At 37.7% G+C, this 23,250-nt stretch overlaps 1 protein-coding gene across 6 annotated transcripts in view; it reads left to right on the plus strand.

Moving 5' to 3' along the window:
• Positions 1-3,903: 3,903 nt before the first annotated feature.
• BEGAIN (brain enriched guanylate kinase associated) overlaps positions 3,904-23,250 on the plus strand; it is a 158,797-nt gene continuing 139,450 nt past the window's right edge. For 2 of the 6 annotated variants that reach the window (XM_032112831.1, XM_032112834.1), the window contains exon 1: positions 13,922-14,687. In XM_032112831.1, coding sequence (XP_031968722.1) covers positions 13,950-14,687 — 738 coding nt within the window. In that variant the 5' untranslated portion in view covers positions 13,922-13,949. Of the gene's footprint in view, positions 4,287-7,240; positions 7,449-13,921; positions 14,688-23,250 lie in introns of those variants that run through there. The other 4 variants (XM_032112835.1, XM_032112836.1, XM_032112837.1 and 1 more) reach the window with 4 other exon arrangements.

Consider the following 23,250-nt stretch of genomic DNA (forward strand, 5'->3'; position numbering starts at 1 on the left):
TAAGGAAACACTCTGTATTCAAACACAAGTGACCATTCCATTTTACTGTGTTCATGACTTTTTTCCCATGGAAGTATTAATTACCTTGCTAATCAAAATATGTGCACATGTATGTACATTTATATAGGTGTGCGTATACACACATATAAATGTACAGGGCAGGTTTAAATTAGATATTGGGAGGAAATTCTTTACAGTGAGGGTGCTGGGAGACTGGCATAGGTTGCCCAAAGAAGCTGTGGAAGTGTTCAAGGCCAGGTTGAATGGAGCTCTGAGCAAGCTGGTCTGGTGGAAGAAGTCCCTGACAGGAGAGCTGGAAATAGATGATCTTTAAGATCCTTTCTACCCCAATCCATTCTGTGATTCTTTGAAATTTAGTAAAATTTCCAAATTCTAAAGAATTTATCACACTCCATAGCAATTTGTTTCAGAGAAACCTACTGTCTTTATTTAAGTGTTACATTTTATTTTGCACTGGGCAGTTTTCCAGCTACTAACCTCTTGTTATTTTATATCTGGATTTGAGGTGATGAGGGTATTTATAACAAGGATTTGAAACGTGATGCTGAAAGAAGGTGACACTAAGAGACACTAAACTTTCCAAAGCTCCTCTTACTGTTTAAGTGTTGTGATTCTTTTAATATGTTTTACCCAAGTTCATTATAGATGCATTCTTCATAGACTCTTAGAAAATACTTGAAGTTTCCTGGCAGTATTTCTATGGCAATGCCTGTTATTCATTCAAGTTGAACTGGAATGTACTGGAGGATTTAATCCTTGTTCTGTTTGGTGCAATAAAAATATGGTCCACATAAAGTTACCAACAAACTAAGAGAAAAGCTGCTTCTTAGAGCTGCCATTGTACAATTTTTCTAATTGGTCTTTCTTAATCTCTAGCAAAAATGAATGGAAATGAAATAGTATGCAGTACTATAAGGCATTATAGGCAGGAAAGGCTACTTGTGATTTAGACATAATGTCACTTCTTGGTATGAAGAAGTTGATTGACTACTTCCAAAATAATTTTTGTTGCTTGAATGCCTGATGAAATATTGATTGCTTTAGAGTCATGTTTCATCCCACTACTTAATATGACTATTGTTTTAGGCCTTACTTTGAACAACCTTCTTTATTTGGGAGTATGAAGAACAAACAGAAATTTTAACTCACCAAGGTCCCCCTGTAACCCTAACCTCAACCATAATCCAATACCCATCAGCTCTGAAAATTGAAAATTATACGATCAATGACCAACTCAGCAATGGGATCAATCTTATCCTAGACTTTTGCTTTTACCTGTTGGAGCACCAAATTTACAAATATCTGCTTCATTGTATTCTTTCTGTCACCATTCTGAGACGTACCCTTCACGTTGAATGAATTTTAAAATATTCAGTTCAAATCCCATAAAAGGGCAAGGCCAAAGATTTTGGTCACATTACTGCTGAAATTCAAATTTGAGCCTTGACTGTACTTTCTTTTCCTACTGCTGCTGAAGTTATTGTTAGCAATAATTTTACTGAGAAAAGAAGAAGGTGGATTAAAAAAAAAATGTTCAGAAAGAGAAAGAATGAGTGGTTAAATAGCAGTGTTCTGCAAGCTATACTTAGAATCAATCATCTTACTGTTTTCTCAGCCACACTAGTGATCATGAATCCTGTATCTTTCTCCAAGTTTGGTGGTTGTGCCAGCCCTTCATTCTTAGAAGCTTCATGTGTCCTGTACAGGACTTCATAGTAGGTTTATGGATTCAGGAGAAAGCTCTGCTCAAAGAGGGGCAGGAAGTGAAAGGGGATTTGTTTGGTACAGCACACCAGAGAGTGCAAAAGGAAGAGCAAGCCATGAAGATAGAGAAATTGAAAAGGAGGTAGGAAAAGAAGGAGTTATTTGTAGCTCATGACAGACATTTTGTTCAATGAGGAGTTCTTCTGCCTTGACTAACTTTCGTTTGGTGACTGGAACTGGAATTCCATTGGGCTAATTTGGAATTGACCACTAACACCTGGAAAAATATTTTTCAACCTGCAAGATCCGTAGACAAAAGAAGTATGCACATAGAGACAAATATTTTGTCTCTCTAACCTCCCAGTTGTATGTATGGCAACGGCTAAAGCAAAATCTGCAAATGAAGTCATGTTTTCTTTTCTCTCATGTCATCTCACTGGGAAAAAAGTTACATTTCTCAAAAAAAATGAAATGGTCTTTCTCCCTTCCTCATACATGAAGGCCCTGACATATAATCACTGCACATTTGCATTTGGCTCAAACTCACCAGGCTGCTTCTAAGATATACTGGATCTTGAGGGGAGGAATTTGTTAGTCAAAAGATCTTATCATAGAAAAATGTTACAGAATTTTGCAATGGCCTCGCTGCTCTGGAAAAAACCAAACCAACAAACTACACCAAACAAGCATCCCCCTCTCCCCCCAAACACCACAAAACCAAACTGAATAAAGAGCTAATAAAGAGAGATGTTTGGCTAAACATCTTCCATGTCACCATTGGTTAAAACAAGTGGGAACACAAGTAGGGATACAGTTACAAGCTGCTGTGGTTACAGGAGCCACTCTACTACTGAAGACACAAGGAGTCATGAGCTACAAACTTCTTCTCTGCATCTGCACCTTGCAGCTGTTAGAAGCAACGTGTGATAGATTCTAGAACCTTCTTTTGAGTTTTGAAATCAGTGTCAGTCCGGAGGCATTAATTGTTGCCTTTTGAGAAACAAGGCCTGTTTTTTTCTGGTGAGAGGAAGGTGCTACTGTCAAGTTTGCTGCTGGGATGTTGTGAAGATCTGCCTCCTTGAACAGCCAGGTTCTTGCACATTGCACAGTCATCAAAACATAGTGGGAGCAATAAACCCAAATCTCCTGAGAGATAAGTACTGATAAGTAGCAACTGTAAGGAGGAGATTCGAGCATGCCCACTCTAGCTGGGATGCAGGTAGGAACTCAAAAGCAACACTTCAATAACTTAATGTAGGCAGTTATCCTTCCCCATACCCTGACACTTCTGGTGTTTTTCAAGTCAAGGCATTCAGTATGGCTAAACATTGGCCATCTCCCCACCTCGGGCTGGCAAGGTAATGATGCAGAGTGTGACTGATAGCACAGTTCACCTCTGTCTCCACAGCAGAGATGAAAGATCCAGTCTTTTGAGCAAACCAAACCAGCCAAAACCTGACTACTGAGAGGAATTTCCAACTGACAAATAGATCAGAGATCTCTCTATATCCTAAAGCATTCTTGGGCAGAAGACAAAATGGAATGTTTCAAAATGCAGGGCTAAATTTATATATGCAGTGCAATACTGCAGATGTAATAGACTATTGTACCATGATAGACACATTTTTGTTGGTCTTTCCACAGACAGAATTCTATCAAAAGCATTAAAATACTTTAAATGGTGATATCACTAAAACTTAGAAACTGTGAGTGGTCCTATGTATTAAATATACAGATATATGTGGATAATTTTATAACCATAATTACATGTCTTTATAATTGCAATGGTTTGACATCAACGAAACTCCAAAACTGGGTGTGGTTTTATATGGTAAATACATAGATACATATGGGTGATTTTATAACCATAATTACATGTCTTTACAGTTGCATTGGTTTGTGTACACACAAAAATATGTGATACTTAATAGTCTTTCTCCTAAAATATCAAAGGCAATAAAAAATGCATAGTATTTCACGTTTGTGTGATCCCTTTGGGCCAGTTCCTGTGCTCTTTTCTTAGTGCTAGAGCTGTAGACATAGCATCCAAAACCAGGAGAGTCGCAAGTACTGCAGATTGACTGTAATCAGAGCCTTGTTCCCTTTTAAGAGAATTCAGCGGGTGTTCCAAATTGAAAGATTTTGTCTTAACATGGTTTTATACCTGTATTCACAAACAATACTGCCTCAATCACTTTCAATCTCAAGTGTACACGACTGACTAGTAGTTTCCTGCGTTTGTGACATGCCATGATCTTGCTTGATGCTGTCAAACTTTACAACTACACAGGAAAGCAGTGGCAGGTTGATAGTGAATGACCCCTGGTAAGTTATTTTGAAATTGCCAGACTTTGCTCTGCAAGTTTAGTCTCTCATAGCAACATGGGCAGCATATCATTCTGTGCTGGCTTCATTAAAAGAAAACGATTCCGTCTTTCAGTTAAAAAAAAAGAAAAGCTGTAACTGTTGAAGCAGCATGCACCTAATAAGCTACTTCTAAATCTGGCTCCATCATTTCAGTCTGTGAACTAGCACAACAGAGCTTGCAGAATCCTTCTCAAGTAAGTATTGCTTTCTCTTAACTGCATGTTTCTATTTTTTTTATTTAAAATTTATAACAGGTAGGAAAGAAGTCTTCAGCACTGAATTAGTGGTGCTGCAATATGACAACTGGGTGCCTGGTGCATGAATTAACATGCTCTGTTGTTTCATTTGGCAGACATTACTGTCTTTAAAATGAAATAGTTAATACATTAAGGTACAAGACAGCAAATTATATGGATGAAGCTTCCTAAAGCTGCAGTGCTGGAAAGCTAATGAAATGATTTATAATTGACTGTCATGATAGGGGTTTTTTAATGAGTTATGTATCTTTTATTTGCATAATGCACATCATGGAACATGTCTATTTGATCTCATCAAAACTGGAATATTTATTCTGAATATGTTACTGGCCACTAAGAATGAAATTAGCAAAATAATTTATATCTTCAAGAAAGGAAAAATTCAGGCAGTGGCATTAATATTAATAAAGCTAGTATGTACACATTAAACCTAGCTTAGGTTTGTATTAAATGATGAAGGAAAATATATGTGGTGCATGACTTTGTCTAATTACACAAAGTATTAGTCAAACGTTGCTAAACCAAACAGAGTATAGATGAAATAATTGTTTGTATGAAAAACAACATAAATGCATAACATTTGCCCAAACAAACAGGACATACTGTAGCATGCTTTCTACAAGAGTATTTAAACAGCTCTGATGGACATGTCTCTTTAATGTAATGAATGAGGTGGGACTATGGTCATGGAAGGAAAATAAATAGTGGTATTTTGCTTCATGTTTAAATTGCAACTGTTGTAATAGAAAGGAGTTAGGGACAGGCAATGCGCAGGGCTACTGTTACATTTGGTATGCAAACACACACATATCCAAGTACAAACAGACCTTTTATTTTCTTATTTAGTCATAGCTGCTTATCACCAATTCCTGTAACATGCAACTCTGATTGTAAACCTGCAGGTTTGCAGCATTCAGCAGAAATATATTGGAGCTGCAACAGAGACATTACAGCACCAGAACTAATCTTCTGGAAATGTTTAGCACAAGCATATCCTATACCTCCAAGTAATATTATTTATCATAGTTTTTTATGTAGGGAAGATTATGCTGCAAAAAATTCACACTGTTTAATTAACTTCCACAGAAAACTACACAAATACTTCCCTCCTGCTCAAGTTATCCATCCCCCAATAACCCATGGTAACAGCAGTCAAGAAATTACCATTTAGTTCTCCCAGTTATTTTCAAATTACTCAGAACAACAAATTTTAAAACATACTTCCAGCCCAACTCATTTATATGCAGGCAAGTTTTTTATAAGCAAACTTTTTCAGGACATACTGAAGCATGGAACTGGAAAAACCATTTCCTTTTTTACTGTGTAATAGAAATAAAAAGGTTTTGGCAGATTATGTATACACAGAGATAAAGAATGGAAACAGAGATAAAAAAATTACTGTGTTCCAGGTATGGTGAACAATAATATAGCCTTCCTTTTGCAAGCAACATTAGGCTTCCCAAGGGCTGGCTCTGAAGAGCCTAATAAATTAGAAGCCAATAATGGAGAGGTTTAGTCTGACATTCCACAACCCTTCCCCAAATCTCAAGAAAACAAAGCATAGTAATAACAAGACCAGTAAATAGTGAAATTTATGGTACCATCTCTACAAGACTAAAGGAGACATCAGTGAGCAGAAATGCCACTAACAAGCTTAGACTGTTTCCACAGCTGTTACTCTTTACTAGAGGAGGCAATCCTCCGTAACTATTTCTGAGACAGACTGGGAGGGTGAGGAAGAGGTAGAGAACTGCCTTTGGGGTGTCTTTAAGGGGAAATGGTGACTTCGTGATAGAGGGGACAGCGTTGCCCAGGTAAAAAGGCTTATTCCTTCCTTATACTTCGTGATTTCCTAATCCTGCAAAAGAATGATCCTAATGAAATGCCACAAACCTAGTACAGGTCTATTGCTCTTATGAAGTCAAAGTCCCTATGGGGGGTGTAGCTTTACCCACTACAAAGAACTGTGAATGTTTGTATTATGCTCTGGAACAACTTGGTCAAACACATATTTCACTAATTTAAATAAGCTCATTGGACAGGGGAAAAAAAAAAGAGGAGATAGAGAATATCACAGCAGCATCTTATTCCTTATGTGGTTTATGCATTTAGACTTACCTTCCAGTCTTAAACTCTCCTCTATGTTTAACATTTAATTAGAAGAATTGCATATTCCTGCAGATATAAAAAAAAGATGACAAGAAAAACACTGCTGTACTGAAAGATCTCTTCAATACTCCTTGAAGCATCAATGGGAAGGACTTTGGGTAGCCTTAGTTCACCATTAATGTGGTATGGGATCAGAAAGAGACATTATACAGCTTCAGAGACAGCAAGGCCTTGCAGATTGTGGCATCCAGCATAAATTTAGGAATGGATTAAAGTAAAATAAACTGGTATATAAAATATAATTAATTTTAAAATATAACATAATGAATGAGTGGGAAATATTTTCAGTCCACCTGAAGAAAAAGGCAGTGTATTTTTATCCTAAGCCTGATTTTGCATGAGAAACTCATTCCATTCTTCCACTCATTTTTCCTCTCTACTGTCTTAAATTTTCTCATGCTTTTTCCCCCTCTTCTTAATGATGATAATGATGATAATAATAATGATGATGATTTTGATTATAATAATTATTATGATTATGATTATTATTGGGAAAAAAGAAGAGAGAAAAGAGAGAGGAAAATGAGGAAAATGGTATACCTAATTTGGAAAGCCACATGACACTGCCAGACTACCTCAAAGAAGGACAGTTTTAAGGACTAGACTCAAAGGATTTGACACTTTCCTAAAAATATACATTTTCAAGGAGCAGTGGAAGAAACTAAGACTCCTCATCTGTGTATTCTCAGAAGGATCAATTATTTTACTGTCTTTTCACCAAGCAACTACAAAGTGAACTGGAGACACAGAATCAAATGCTAGTGTAATGCAGATGACCTACAGCTCTACCCATCCTACAGCACGGCCACAAAAACGGTACAGCGTGTGAAGAAGAGCTCATGGAGCAGCTGGCTAAAGCAGAAACTGAGCAAGAAAAAGATGATGTTGGCAGAGGATAGAGAGCATTTTGAGGACTCATTCACAGTCAAGGTACGCAGCCGCGGTTGGTCACTTAAACGCAAATCTGATAAATTGTTATTCACAGATCCTGTTAACTTTTGTTAGCTAGGAAGCTCTATCTCTCTTAGATGGGAACAAAAATTTCTCAGACAGGTGATATTACAAGTTTTTAGTGCTAAGAAGTTCCAACATGAAGGAAAAGCTATAGTGTTTATGCTCTGAAGCTTGGCCTAACTAGACTAGTAATCTGTTCCTTACACAGTAGATCAGCCTCATATAATTTTGTATTCCTCTCTTCCAAGCAGTCCATTGTCTGGACCGTGGATAAATAAAAGACCACTTAAAACACTTAGAAAAAAATTAGTCTGCTGCTTCATTTCTCTGGCTTTTCTCAGCAAGAGTAAAATTTCTCTTCATGGGAGACAAAATTCCGTTGGTAATTAAGGGTAGCCAAACGTCATTAGCTAGTGCCACAAGTGCCTTATATATATCTTTGAAAAACTTTAAAGCTATGTGCAGTAACATGTGTCCACAGTGCCATTTTCTACTGCTAAGGAGCAGACAACACTACAGCCAACAGCTTACAATTGATACTGATTTGGCTGCTTGCACTGTAATGGAAGGTGCTCTGACAGGATGATATTGAGGACAGTAAGAGCCTGTGTCCAATATGCTGTTGTACTGGAATTAAAAAAAAAAAAAAAAAAAAAAAAAGGTGTATTAAAACATTTTGTGCTTACATTTTTCTCTTTAATTTTTCATTTATTTTTAAAGCTGTAAATATAGCTTGCATTTTAATTGGGTGTCTGTCTCTAATTTTACTGCAGCTGTAGCATTTGCCAGAGAACAGTGGCTCTTTTTTCAGGGTGGTGCAGGATTTATACCAAAAAAAAATCTCTTTTCTAATGCTCAGCACTTCTTACAGGCCTATCACAGCTCTGTCTAGTATACAGCTATAAATTAAATGAATCAGACTTACGGATGTTGACAAGAAAGATGACACAGCAATTTGTTGCCTTTAGTTTAGTCATCCTGTAGTTGTAAAACAGATAAATGTTTTACTCATCATGGTGGAGAGGTTGATTAATGAGAATTTAGGGCAATTTAGATCCATTATATATTTTGATTTAGATTCAAGGCTGAATGCAAACACTGTCCACCATGCAGATTCCTGCATAGAAACATTAGTCTTTGCTCTTTAAGACACCACAGTACCTTTTCACCTCCTTTTCATGCCAACAAAACCTACCATTTCTTAAGAATCCAGACTGGTTTAATGGTGGCAGTACTGGTCCAATTTTCTGTTTGTCGTAACGTGTTACAAATCTACCAACAACTGATAGAAAAAGGAAAAACCCATTTTAACTTGTTCACATTAGCAGTCATACATTAAAATAACTGAATATTCATTCTACTGGTCCTGAAGACAGCTAGATCTTACAGACTTAGAGCAAATGCCTGCTTAAATTCTCCTTAAGGCTGAAACACTTTCAGGCAGAACCTAGTGAGGTAAAACCAACACATACAACACTGACTGCATCTCCACTCCATTACAAATTGTTTGTTCCAAAAGGAAAGAGAAATGGTGAAAGTAATATTTAGTGAAATTGAATTTTTCCTGTGTGAGGCCTAGCATCCTAGAAAGAGATATTATTCCCATTAATTAGAAAATGTGGTAGAATTTCTGGAGAAGAACAAAACAGAACAATGCTGAGAAGAATTTAAGGAAACACTGTCTTGCTGATGAAACTGGTCTAGGCAACCTTACATTAAAAGCAAATTTGTATTTGACAACCAATACAGAAAAAAAAGAAAAAGAAACCATCTGTTAGAAAAACACAGAGAGGAACATCTGCATTATTTAAAGGGATAAACTGAAGTGTAAAACTGAAAGGTCTCATAAAACACTTCAAAATTAACTGCATTAATTGTGAAGAGGACTGGATAAGAAAAAATTTTCATTAAAGGCAGGAGGGAAGAATACATCTGAGCAAGAATGGGCACTGGGAGAGTTGGGATATAGCTATTTTAAGAGTGGAGTATCTGCTGAGGGATGTACATATCTGTAGGGCAAACTGAGAGCTTTGAACTGAATGCCATTCCTACAAATAATAGTAAGTTTGGCCCTGCTGCTTAGGCAATATTTCTGAATAGTTGAAAGGATGAGTGAGAACTAGGAGCAAAAATACAGGAAATACACACCATTATAATGTAAAACTTGTTCTTTGCTTCAACAAGAACAGCACAGACAACAGTGTTATTATTCATCCATAATCTTGGAGTTTATTCACTGACTGTAAAAGACTCTGGAACCAGTCTTAATTGCAATTAAAATAAACCTCAATATTGTTTAAAAATCGGATTTACTTTTTTTTAATAATAACTTAAAAGTTTTTTATGAATTTCAAAATGTAAAAAACCTTTATACATGTTTGGGTTTTTTAATGTAGATAATCTGCTGAAGGTATCCTTGTTCATGTATCAAGAGACATACTCTTGGATACAGAAGAACTTAGTACTAAAACTGTTGAATATTTTCTGCCTTGATCCAAAAATGATCATATCTTCCAGAGCTCTACACAAAGAAACTTCTAGTTGTCATAACAACATCCTGCAGCAAATACAAGAAAGCTTGTACTTGCTTTTAGTACAATTAGCAAACATCTCCTGAAGACTAAAACCCAGGGATGTTATTTAAAAGGGAGGGTGGAATGTTTGTTTTTTTTAAATTCCCACAAAATTCAGCTTTTAAATTAAAATCATAAGCCAATGGTATGTAGAAATATTCCATTACATCAAGTCATATTTGCAGGTAACTCTGTTATGCTCCATGTTTATACATGGAGGTTTCTAATAATGTCTTTCTAAAATGACATGCAGAATATAAATAAGCCTAAATTTAGAAAAATCTTGATGTGTTTTCCTAAGTAACAAGTTTACTAGACAAATTCCTGAATGTTTCGATCTTGTCAAATGCAATACTAAGTCATTATGAAAGTCCCATTTAAGCTATGATCTTAAATATCATGCTGTTATAAATGTTCCAGGTTCAGAAGTTTATCAGGAAAGGATCAGTGTCACTCTGTTTATGTTCTTATATTAACACTAAAATAGGATAGAAAAACTTAGCCATTGCAACACACAAAATCACAAACTGTATCCACTCGAGTCCCTAGAAAGGGTTCACTTATGAGCGAGCCCTGATGGTATCTGGGGATGTGTCCTTATGCAAGATTGGGTATCATAGAAGTACATAGAAAAATACAGTCCTTTCCTAATTGAAAGAATACAATATAGTCCTTTCCTAATTTAAAGGCCAGTTAATGGCAGCTACAGACCAAAGTGCAGGTATTGATCAAAGGTGAATGAACTAGATAATGGCAGAGCTGCTGATAGAGGAAATCTTATTTATAGTGAAGTCTGTTACTTAGGGCAGACAGTTTTCAGTTGATTTGCACAGACGTACTGTTTTATTCCAACAATGGTGCCCACCATTTCTAAAGCAGGGCAAAATTAATGCATAACTTTTTCTCTTAGGATTATTTTAATGTTAATATGACTGGTTCAGAAGAACCTAGAAATCTGGCAAGCATCCACCTAGCTGAGGCATATTGTAGTAATAAAGAACAGAAGAATTTTAGCTCTCTGAAGGTATTTATTTCAAGAGTACAACTCAGACTACTGCAGCAAAGTATTGCCATCCACAGACACACCCGCTTGCATTGGAACAGGAAATTCCCTATATCAGCAATGTCTTCAAAGAGATTTAAATACATACGGTAAAATAACTTGAACACTTCAAAAAATAAGTCACTTAACATATGGAAAATAAATAATGACCATCAAATAATTATAAATAAAGTTCAAGATATCAAACATTCAGATTTTTAATCATATTTTGTTGTAATATTCAGCTTCTCTATTTGCACACATAATGGAAATAATTTCTGGATTCAGGTAGTCTCTAGAGAATATTTTGGCAAACTTACTTAAGAGAACACTGAATAGTTACTACAAACTTTGATAACATCTGTTCTGACCAAGATTCGCACTGATTGATGTTAAAAGATCTGTATCATTTAAGTAAGAAGAATTATTTTTCATTTTGCAGCTGTGGATTATATTTTTTTCTTAATAATCAGATGTGTCTGTGTCATATGTCTAGTGTCATTAGGCAGAAATCATCTGAAGAAAGAGAAACAGCATTATCAGCTGTATGACACCCACAAGTGTTATGTACCTTACCTAAGTTACCTATGACCATATATCTATATATATATTTGACTGCTGTGCAAATAACATCTTTCTGAACAAAAGAGCTCTTTCCTGACAATAAAAGAGAATTATATGGTCCATTTTTATTGACTGTACCACAGATTTTTAAATTCATACCTTAAAATTTGCACACATGCAATGGATAACTGAATTTGCGCTTGTAGTTAACATAGCTTTATTCATGTACGAAGGAGCCCAATCTCTCATGAATAAAAAAGCTCTTCTCCAAATATGTACAAGTCATTACAGGTTCTGGATCAACAATGAGGCTTGCTCTATTTCTGAAACAGGCATTATTAATGAAGTCCATTAAAACTGCAGAACTCACCCATCGCCAAGCTCTAATGGATCTGGAAGGCAAAAGACCTAGGATAGATTAGCATAGACTCTATGCAATTCAGAATCCTGTGTGCTTCAAGAATAACATTAAGTTTGTAGAAGTCTGTGTTGGACATACTGAAAAATCCCTAAATTCTGGCTTTACAAGAAGAGAGTAGTGCTGTATTGTTCCCTGACTGCATTGAAAATGTCATGAAAATCTTTGTGTTGACAATTGAAAGCATTTGCCAGCCCTTTAAACTGCTAGCATTCACATTCAAGTGAGAGAGGCATAAATTAATCTAAAACAAGACAGTGTGAACCAGATTTATGCATTTTAATCCCCATTATCTCTGTGATCAGGATAATGTTTGTAGGATGCAATGGAATGGCACAGTCCCATCGAAAATATGGAAGCATTTCAAAAAGTAATTCCAGTAAAAGCAATTGATTTCTGATGTGTTAAAAGGATCTTCATGTCCCCCTGTTATTTGCGAAATTAATGTACTTACTATGTTAATTTGAGAGATTTGCAACACTTCAGCAGCTTTTATGAACTATGATTTAAATGAGTGTTGGAATTACCAACGTGGAGACAATAAATTCTAGGCAGTAAGTAAAGTGCCTTATAATGAGGGACCTAAATGTCTGTTTCAAAAGCACATGGAAGTACATTTCAGCTCAAGACGCTGTTGACCTGTCAGCTATGCATTATATTTTAAAATGTGCTCTTATCTTTAAGGAAGGTCACTCAGTTTTCTCTTTGTCAGTCTCTTTCTCTGCTTGCTGCATTTTACAGTGATGTAAGCAGAGTCTGAATCCCACCACACAAAAAGGGGAAAATCACTTGGTTTCACCCTTATGCTAAAGTAAGGAGATGAAAAAACACAAAAAACTCCAGCCTTTCAAATTTATCAGTCTTTTCTCTGGTCATTTCCTGTGGCAACACATCATTGGGGCACTACAAATATCCACGCTGATTATAAAGTCAGACTATAGCCTTTAATCTCACTTAAACTAGTCCTTAGGTTCCTGCACGTACCAACCAAAAATAGAAATTCTTCACTTCAGAGTTCAGACTTGCCTGTCTATAAAGACAGTAAATAATGAGAACTTCACATACAAGGTACTGAAAGAACTTTTCTTTACTACTCCAATCTCATTGACAATTTTGAAATATTGCACCTTGCTTTGGAACCTAACCTTTTAAAATTATTTTAGAATTAAAATTATGACAAAAACAAGCAGGTAGGAAGTGAGAATCACGTTTTGTTTGCTTTTCTGGATCTAGCAGATTTGTCACTAACTTTTTTAATAGAACAGCAAACACTAGTAGCATTAGGACAATATAGCATGACCTTCTCTACTATTGGATTTTAAAAAGCCCTGAAACAGAACCACCCCAGACTTTACTTAGTGAGAATTGATCTACATCATGGTAGTTTGGTTTCCAGTTCAACAAACAGGAATATATCATATGTTGCTCTGGGTCAATGAAAGCCCATGCTTGTCCACTGAGCACTCAATACCCTGGAAAATTTGCATGTCCTATAGATTCTGTTCATTAGTATGGTTAATTAAAATTATGAGAGTTTGCTTGTGATGTAATTACGAAATATATGCATAATTTGAGGTGCATATGGGACAAATGTGGTGGGTGCATTGTTATGCCCTTTGAAGACATACCTTTTGTCTTATAAGTTAGACAAGGATTTATGGGAATCCCTCTTTCACTGACAGTATTTGACATTCAGACACTAAAGTAAATGGAAAGGTTCCATTTCCCCAGTTAAGCCAGAGGGTGCTGTGCCTGGAAGATCAGCCAAGCAGGAGGGGGGTGGCAGGGTGAATGAAGGAAGAGCATGCGGTGCGTGCACCACTGCATGCGCACCAGAAGTACGAACTGATGCAGAGAGGAACCTCTCTGGAGATTTGACAATGAACAGTTACTCAAAACGTTGCAGCTCCAGTGAGGACAGCTTTGAGTTACCAGGTAGACCAAGGTCAGAAGCTAAAAGCTTTGTTAAAAGCAAAAATAAGGATGAAGGCTATCGACCCCATCGATCAAAGCACTGTCAGAAAGGGGGTGAAAAAACTCACGGACTGGAACACTCTTCTCTATATCCAGCAGAAGTGGGAAATGCAAGCCAAAAGCTCCAGAGGCAGAAGAAGGCTCACAAGAAAAGCAGTTCCTCTACATCTGATTTGAGCTTGGTGAGTCAAGGATCATCAAGTTCATTGTCTGTTGTGGAAGAAAAAATAGAAGCTAAACTCAAATTCTCTCAATTTATTAATGAAGTTACTTTCAGAGTGCTTGATCCCATGAGCCTGAGGGCATACCGAGCTGCTAAACTGAAAAATACCTTTCCATCCAGTGTGAGAAGCTTAGATGATTTTCATATTAAGAGAAAGTCTCCTGAAAACTGGAAAGAAAACATTCTAGATAGGAAGACCCATGAAGAAGTAGACTTAGAGACTCTGAGAAGTGACGACATGGTGGCTGGAGCACACAAATTAGAGAAATCGTTGTCCCTGGATACAAGTCCCTCTTTCAGGTCGTTTGATAATGGTGTCTTATGCAGAACAAGATCTGGCTTGCCAGTAGAAATTATGATTTCTCAAAGCAAAGGAATGCCAGCCACAAAATCTGCGTCTCTTCCTAGAAGTACAAGCATGGTGAGCTCTCTCAAATATGTTCTTTGGGTGGTATATCACAAGTACTTACGCGTTAGTGTGACTATTTGAAAAGTGTTTCTGTCTTCCTGGGTGGGCTCTTACCATGTGAAAAAACTTTCTTCCAGGGTGAGAAGAAATGTGGAATGTTTATTTTTAATAGCTCAAGAAACCAGCTGTAGAAGGTATGGGAGGAAGGAAAAACAGAATACAGTTCCCTAGTCCTTTTAGTTTGGTGTCGTAGAAGATGGCTTTACAATATCAAACTAGAAGGTTATTCCTGCACTGCAATGAACCATGTGTATAACCAGGTCACCTTGATATGAACAAGGCACTTTCAGAAAAGGGTGAAGAGAGCACAGTGATGGACCACTCGGGTATTGAAGCTCGCTAGTTTAGAACTTGCTCAGGTATCTCTACACTAAACAAGAATGCTCAGTTAGTGTGTTTAAGTACTACTCAGAGCTCTGACATCCTGAAAGTGTTGCTAATGTTTGTGTGTCTGGAATTAATACATATCAATTGATAATTTCTTTGTCGATGTGCTAAAAAACCCCCAAGCAGACACAAAATCTTAGCAACTAAAAAAAAAGAAAAAAACTAAAAAGGGCTGAAGCTTTCTTCTATGGTCTGGTAAAAAAAAAATTTATGTGTTTAATCTTTTCATACGAGATTCTTGGTTTTGTTGAGGAAGAGGTATTTATGCTTATGAAAGAGGGCAAAGGGAAATTGTTGCTTGCTAGCATGGCATGGTCTGAAATCCTGAACTGCCAAACCTTGAACTGATACATTATGTTAGTATCTCTCCAGAGTAGTATTTGCAATTCCACTAGAACAATAAAGGTCCAGAAACTATTGCTTAAGACTATACACATGTACACAGACGTTGCTAAACTGGGAGCTATTACCAGTGCATTATTCTTTAAAAATTCTATCCAAGTTTAAAAACAAAGAAACAAAAAGTTATTTCATTTCACAGAGGACTGCAGCAAATAGGAGAACATCCCAGCCTTAAGAATTTAATTCAAGCTTCAGCAACCCGAGCTTAGGATTTTATGTCCTTGGATGTTTTAATTGTGACCCGTCAAAGATGTCTGGAGGGAGAAGAGGTGAAAGGTAATAAAACAGAGAGAATTTCCACACTATGTTGTGTCACAGCTCCACAATGAGAGCTGTCCTGCAAAGGGGTGAGGAGGCTCCAGTCTGAGCCCATGGCAGGATATGTTTTTTTCAAATTTTAATTAAGCTTCTGTCAGAGCATCTTTTCCAGTGGACTTGATTATACGTACAGATTGAAACTTCCAACCGATCAAGTACTCACTGACTAAACACTGCCGAGCGCTCTGTAATTCCACACAGACAGTGTAGGCATCAGTCTACTCTAGTTTAAGCATCAGTCTGCTCTAAGCCTAGTCATTTAAATTAAACACAGTAGTTACCCAACCTTCTACCTCAACAAAATGCCTCAGACTGCAGAGCTCAGCATGAGAAAAGAAAGGAGTGGCAGGGCAAAATACAAGTGCAAAACATGTTCAGCCACATCTACAGAGTCATGTCTTTGCATTCACAGATGCAGAAGCTTTGACTTCAATGCAATTTATTTAGTGCCAGTCCTCACCTGAAGCATGCCTAGCAAGAAGCAGAAGGATAACTGTACAGTCTCGGGTGTCATTATTGTAAAGATATTTTAAAAGTTCTTGTTTATGTAATGTTCATTTGAATACACATATAGAACATTGGCTAAAACTGTTTCATGTTTTAGTTGCCAAGTTATTATTCGTGTGCAGAAGATAACCTTTGAGAGAAAGAAATTATAAGATTACATTGGCTTAAATATAAAAACTGGATAGCAGAGGTATAATAACACACATCCTAAAGAGCATGAAAGAACATGCCTGAAAGTTTGAGGTTAAAAAAGCCCCACCTCATAAAAAAAATGTGACTCAGAAGATGAATGCTGTGACATTGCCTCCTGTCTATTATGTTTTCTGAAGACCCCTGAGGTGTCCACAACTACCTCTGTACAACAGTTGATTGGATCCAGACCCACTAAAGTGATTTTCAACTTTTAGACTTCTGAGAACTGGTCAAAATGTTCAATTTCTGCAGCAACTATTTATTGGTTCAGCTGCTGCTGAAATGAAATCTCACAAAAAAAAACAACCGTCACTGTAGATTTATGCAGAGGAATTTCTGGACAGCTAGCAGAATAAAAAAAAGGTTGCTTTATTTCTTGACTGAAGTTAAAGGGAATTGGGATAGGTAGAAAGCAATTCCAAAATACAATGACTATGTGGTCTAAATATTTTAGTAACCTGGCCGGCAGGATGAAATAATTTTTCTTTTCTATGTATTGATCTAAATTTGAAGTCACTGGACAAACAAGCAGGAAAGACAAATGCTATAACTAAATGAAAGCAAACCTCTGAATCCACACCAATGTAGTGGAGGGTGTGCAACTCGAGACTGTGTCATACTTCCAGGCTGAAATGATATGAGCAGTTCAGTGGGCTGAAAAATGCAGGAAATATCTGAAAAGGGTTGTACACAATGGAAGGTTTCTAAGAACTGGAAAGACATGCTTGTCAGTCTGTCAAAGGACAGATCAATACAGAGAGAAATGTGGAGGGATCCAAACAATACATACTTTTTTTATTAGACCCAGGGTATGTTTCAAAGAAAGCCAGGTATGAAAGGAGATTAGCCTGTGTCTTTTAATATATATTTTATCTCAAATACATTTGTTCCAAGTAACCAATGCCTTCAGGAAAGCTTTATACACCACTACTACTGTTCCAGGAAGAAAATACAGATAAAAATTTAATTCTTGAATGATCATACAGGATCTTCAGACTGACTTCAGACCTGAGTAAGTCTGCAGCACCTTAGGGTTTGAATCAACCTGAAAATTACATTTCAGTTAAATTTAGTAATACATGAATGAGGTCTCATCATGAGACCAGCTAGGTCTCATCTTTACATACCTACTTTTACCTGCACCAGGAACCATATAACACATTAGACATTGGCTCTTCTTGATCACAGGAAGTCAATTTCTTTCTTCAAAGAGCTGTATCTTTCCATCTTACATTAAACTATTTCTGTGTGCAAGAGGTCTCAGAAAAAATTTTTGACCTCACCATTTCAACTATATGTATACATATCCTAAGGAATTATGCATTTCTCACCTAAGACCATGTCATTATCACGCAAAATAAGTATGGGCAAGCCTGATCAATACAAATGACTTACTAAGCTGCAAAGGCTGTCTTAAAAAACAAGCTAGGGTTGGGATAGTGCCACTTCTACACTTTGGAAGTTAAGACTTCTGATACTGTAAACTATGACTGAATAAGGCAGGTGGTGAGAGGCAGAAACTTTGCCATGCTCCACAGGAACTTAGATTCCTCATAATCATCATAATCATTCCCTAGACACCCCTATATATTTGGATCACAGAATATTCTGAGTTTGAAGGGACCCACAAGGATTATCAAGTCCTGCTCTTAAACGAAGGCCCACACAGGGATCAAACCTGCAACCTTGGCGTTATTAGCACCAGGCTCTGACCAGCTGAGCTAGGAATGTTAAGGAGTGGGAGGGACCTTAAAGGCCATCTCGTCCCAATGTCCCCTGCCATGGGCAGGGACATCTTTCATTAAAGCACATTGCTCAAGACCTTACCCAACCTGGCCTTGAACACTGCCAGGGTTGGGGCATCGACAACCCACCTGGGCAACCTGTTCCAGTGCCTCACCAACCTCACAGTGCAGAAGTTCTTCCTAATATCTAACCTAAATTTCCTCTCTTTTAGTTTGTACCCTGTATTCCTTGTCCTATCACTGCAGTTCACAAGTCCCTCTCCAGCTTTCCTGTAGCCCCTTCAATTACTGTAAGGTTGCTATGAATTCTCCATGCAACCTTCTCTTCTCCAGGCTGAACAGCCCCAACTTCCTCAGCCTGTCTTTGTAGAGAAAGGTGCTCCAGGCCTTTTTTCATCTTCTCTGGACTTGCTCCAACAGTTCCATGTTCTTCTGATGGGCACACCAGAGCTGGATGCAGCACTCCAGGTGGGGTTTTACAAGGGCAGAATAGAGCGGCAGAATCCCCTCCCTTAACGTGCTGCCCACACTCCTTTGGATGCAACCCAGGACACGGTTGTTTTTCTGGGCTGTGAGCACACTTTGCCAGCTCATACTGAGTTTTTCATCAACCATCACCCCCAAGTCTTTCTCTGCAAGGCTGCTCTCAATCAGTTCTCTGCCCAGCTTGTTGCTCTGCCTGGGATTGCTGTGATCCAGGACCTTGCATTTCACTTTGCTAAGCTTGAAGTCTGTGTGTTTTAGTCTCAAGGGCCAAACTTTGACCCCATATAAGCAATTCAATTCCCTCCCATAGCCTTAGCAAAACTATTTGAAAACAAAAGATTCTCTTACTCTGATTTCAGGCAATGTATTCCCTAAAGGATTTAATTTCTATAACCCTTGAGAGAGAAGGGAACAATTGCCTGTTACAAAGGGTTGCATCCTTATAAAATGCAGATGAATGAAGCACAAACTAGAATAACACCCCTTTTCATTCCTCTAACAAGAAAACATTATTACAATAGCTACTGTAAAGAAGAAAAACAACCAGAGTAGACATTTATCTAGGATAATGAGGAGACAAAGATCCATGTATATCTCTAATCCAGGTAGGCTGTTTAATTCTTAAGGAACCCTGTGGTAGCCACTGAAGTACAGTGTCACAGACATTAACACAAACAAGGAAAATTTTATTAATTTCTGCTCTTTTACTATTTGTTATCCATGAGGATTCCTGCTGCTCATTACAGGTTCTCTTGCAAGACAAATGCCTGAGTATGGGGATGTCTCTCTGAAGGTCCACAAGCATCTTTAGAAATTACAGCATCACACACCTGAACTTCACAGGCATTAAGGGGTTTCATCCCTATATGGGCCATTCTCTTAAGAGCTGAACTCAAAGATCCTTGTGGTTCTCTTCCAACTCAGAATATTCTGTGAAATCTGTGAAATTGGTAAGTGTAGAGGAAGATTGTTATGCAAAGGCTGTGGTAGAATTCCACAGCAGTAGAAGATGCAACGAATCTCCCATTTCTAAATGGAAGTTTCTAGGGCAGTTTCTAGGTTCTCAGTTTCTAGGGCACCTGAGTACTAACAGAATCTTGCTGAAAGAGCAGACAAGATTTTTGTTGCTTTAGGTCAAAGCTCTTTTATACAAGAAGGTTTTCAGTCCTCTTTTAGCCCTTCCAGCCTGCCACCACGATGTAAAAATAGGTATTTGCTTTGTTCTTGGATGAATACCAAATCTTTCATTTCTATTTACAGTACAGTGATGTTTACAAGTAAGATTTGGGTTCAAATACATTATAATGGAAAGTATATATTGTTTCACTGACTCATGCATGCAATATGCTAAAAGAGAAATAGTAAGAGGTGACACCAGAAGGAAAGGGTAGTGAGATGCTTTCCCTGGGCCAGTGATGAAGCCAGCAACCAAACACAGGCCTGAAAAGTCTTCCAGTGTCCTATTTTCTGGTCTGTTCCTGCTCTTGCTCTGCAGACAGGCAGGTCAATGTAGAACTACCCTCAGTAGCTGATATAATGAAGCTGTGGTATCTCTAGGTTACCAGAGGAAAGTAAGAAAGTGAAGTACATCAGGTGCTTCAGTTCTTTAGCAGGATATCCAGATAACACAGCATATCATTAGGGCTTTTTATGAGTCTCATACAGCAATGGAAAATGCCACATGGCCACCTTTCCTGATATCATGGCCTCTTTCTTGCCATGATATTCCACATGACACTGCATAGAAGTTTGTTCCCCTCTTCTATCCAAATTGGAGGAGACCATCAGGTTGTCAGTAGCCTAATTTTTTTTCTCAAAATGGGTATTAAAATAGATGGTTTAATTCCTTACCTTAAACTTGATTGACAGAAGATGGTGTTCACTTCTTTTCACCATTCAGAGATATCAGGCAAATACAACAATTTTAAGATTTACTAGTTTAAACTCATTATTATGTGAAGTGAGCATAGACACTGAACTGCAAGCAACATGCACCATAACAACTTCACTCTGTTATTTTTCCTTCATCTGCAGATTCCTGAAAACAGTCTCTGTGTCTAGCAGTACTGTATAAGAATCTCAGATCATAACAATTGCATTTGGGTGTGGAAAGCCAAGTACTAAATCTTTAATCATCTGGGGCTGCAGTTCCTTGGTACTTCCAAGGATTTCTATTGCATCATTATAACCTCTTTCCTCTGACACCAACACTGTTTTCCTGTACACCACTCTTATGAAAGAATCACTCTGGGTATAGTAGTAATGAGCAGTATTGAAAATGTACTCCACTGTGTATACTTGGAGCTTCCAGGGTAGGTAAATTGGCTTTATAACACCTCATAGGTGTTAGGCAGCCAAGTACTCTAAGCTATAAAATCTGATGGCCAAAGGAAATGGTAGTACTTTCTGAGCTCATTCCATCTGAAATCAAAGAAAAATCTCATTTTCCACCAACCAAGCTATCTCAAATATCTTCTCAATCTCTGAGAGGACTTAGCCATGGTAAGCTTGATACATACAGCGGTATTAGTTGTACCAGCAGCAGCCAAGCTGGGGCAAGATGCAGCTCATCAAAGACTTACAGTTGAAGTATTTAACCAGCTTCACCAGTTAAATGTAGAGTGCTGAATCCCCTCCTTAATTTTTTTTTTTTTTTGGTGACATTTATGGTTTGGTCACAAGACATGGAAAGCCAAGCAGGCCATGTGCAATTTCATCTGCAGTTAACGCCTCTTGTCCCAGTACTGTGACATTGACTCCTTTTTCCAGTGCTAAGAGGAGGGCAGCAGCCATGTGCTGTAGGAGAGATCAGCATAATGTTTTTAGAGCAGCAGATGTGACATCGTTTTACAAGCAACAGTAGGAGCAGATGGTGTTTAGAGAGTTCTCCTTGCCTGCTCTAAAACACCTCCGTTGGGTCACTAATGGATCCTTCGTCTCGTCGAACACTGCATAAAGCTACAATGTTCCCAAGATGACGCATATGGTCATTTACAGCTTCCCAGCTCATCAAATACAAATTAGATCAAAATCTTCTTCACAGAGCATAGACATCTATAAGGCAGTACTCAAAAGAATAAGCTATTTATTCAAGACAGGCTAAAATAGACAGTCTGAGCTGTTTCCCAATAACAAGAATGTGTTTCCAATGAAATTAAGTATTTCACCATAAAGAATGAATTTTTGAAGCCAGGGTTTTTAATTCAGTTTTCCTCCCTTTTCTGCCCTCCCACCCTTCCTTTTTTAGAGAAGGAGAGCAGCGAGTGAGTCAGGAGGGAGATATTTGTAAAAGGAAAAAACCCCAATATTATAATGGTGAGTTTTTGCACAGGATTCAGAGCTCCAACTCGAAAACAAAATAATTTTCCAGCCTACTATTTGCCTTCAGAGGGGCAGCTACTCAGACAGAGAAAAATCCAGAGCACATGCAGTTCACATTGATTTCAGTATCTTTTGGCACGTGGCACAGGAAAGCAAAACTGGCTGTCAGAAATATTTAGTGTTCCTTTCCCAGTGATTTTTGTTAACATGACTTTTTCGCTTCCTTTGAGTTCCCCTTCCTTTGAGTTTGAAAAAAACTCCTCAATTGTACTCTATCTTTGGATGCCTTTGGAAAGAAATGGTGCTTTCAGAGTAATGGCGGTTACAATAGGCTTAGAACAATTACCATCAGCAGACATGTCTGAAAACTGCAAGCCAGACAAGGGAAGGTGAAAGATCAAGAGGTAGAAAAGACTAATAGATTTCTCTTTTCTAGTCCAGATTTGGTCTACAAGTGTTATTTATGACAAAGATTTTAAAGGTGCTTCAGCTCATTTTTCATTTCTTCATTCAGCCAGCAGCCTGTTTGTCATGTTTACAAAATGTGGGTCTTGCCCTGCCATAGCATGGCTGTAGTACATCAGAAAAGCAAAGACCTCGGTATGCAGTGACCCTCTCACACAGCCATATGCAATACTTAATGTAACTATTTAACCTGGTCCACATAGTGAAAATCTCTGAACTCTACTGAGAAAAAATTCAAGTGCAAGGCACTGCCCAGAGCCAGAGGTTGCTCTGATTTATTTTTCAGTTGTGAGGGACTGATATTTTTCCCCACTCATTCTAAGGTTTTCATCTCTATTAAAATTCTGCTCAGTGATGTACTGCATGCAATTAATAGAAACATAGATGTGACTTTGCTCCCAAATTCCCATTGTTTTCTAACATCCAACTGGAGTAAAATAAAAGTTTACTTATTAATATGAACCCACCACAGCAAGCATTTTGGGGACAGAAAAGAGGGAATCAGTATTACATTGCTCTGCCAAAGCTGCATTTGCATTACTCTGTTTTTTATGTAGGCTTGGTGGTCCTATAGGTTGGTTTTATTCTCCCATCAGAAACTGTAGCATTAAAACTTTGAGCCAAATACATTTAAAGAACAGAAATTTTCATGAATTATGGGATGGTTTGAAAGGTTTTATACTAAATGTACG

The sequence above is a fragment of the Corvus moneduloides genome, chromosome 6 (assembly GCF_009650955.1).
Source record: "Corvus moneduloides isolate bCorMon1 chromosome 6, bCorMon1.pri, whole genome shotgun sequence".
Taxonomy (NCBI): Eukaryota; Metazoa; Chordata; class Aves; order Passeriformes; family Corvidae; genus Corvus; species Corvus moneduloides.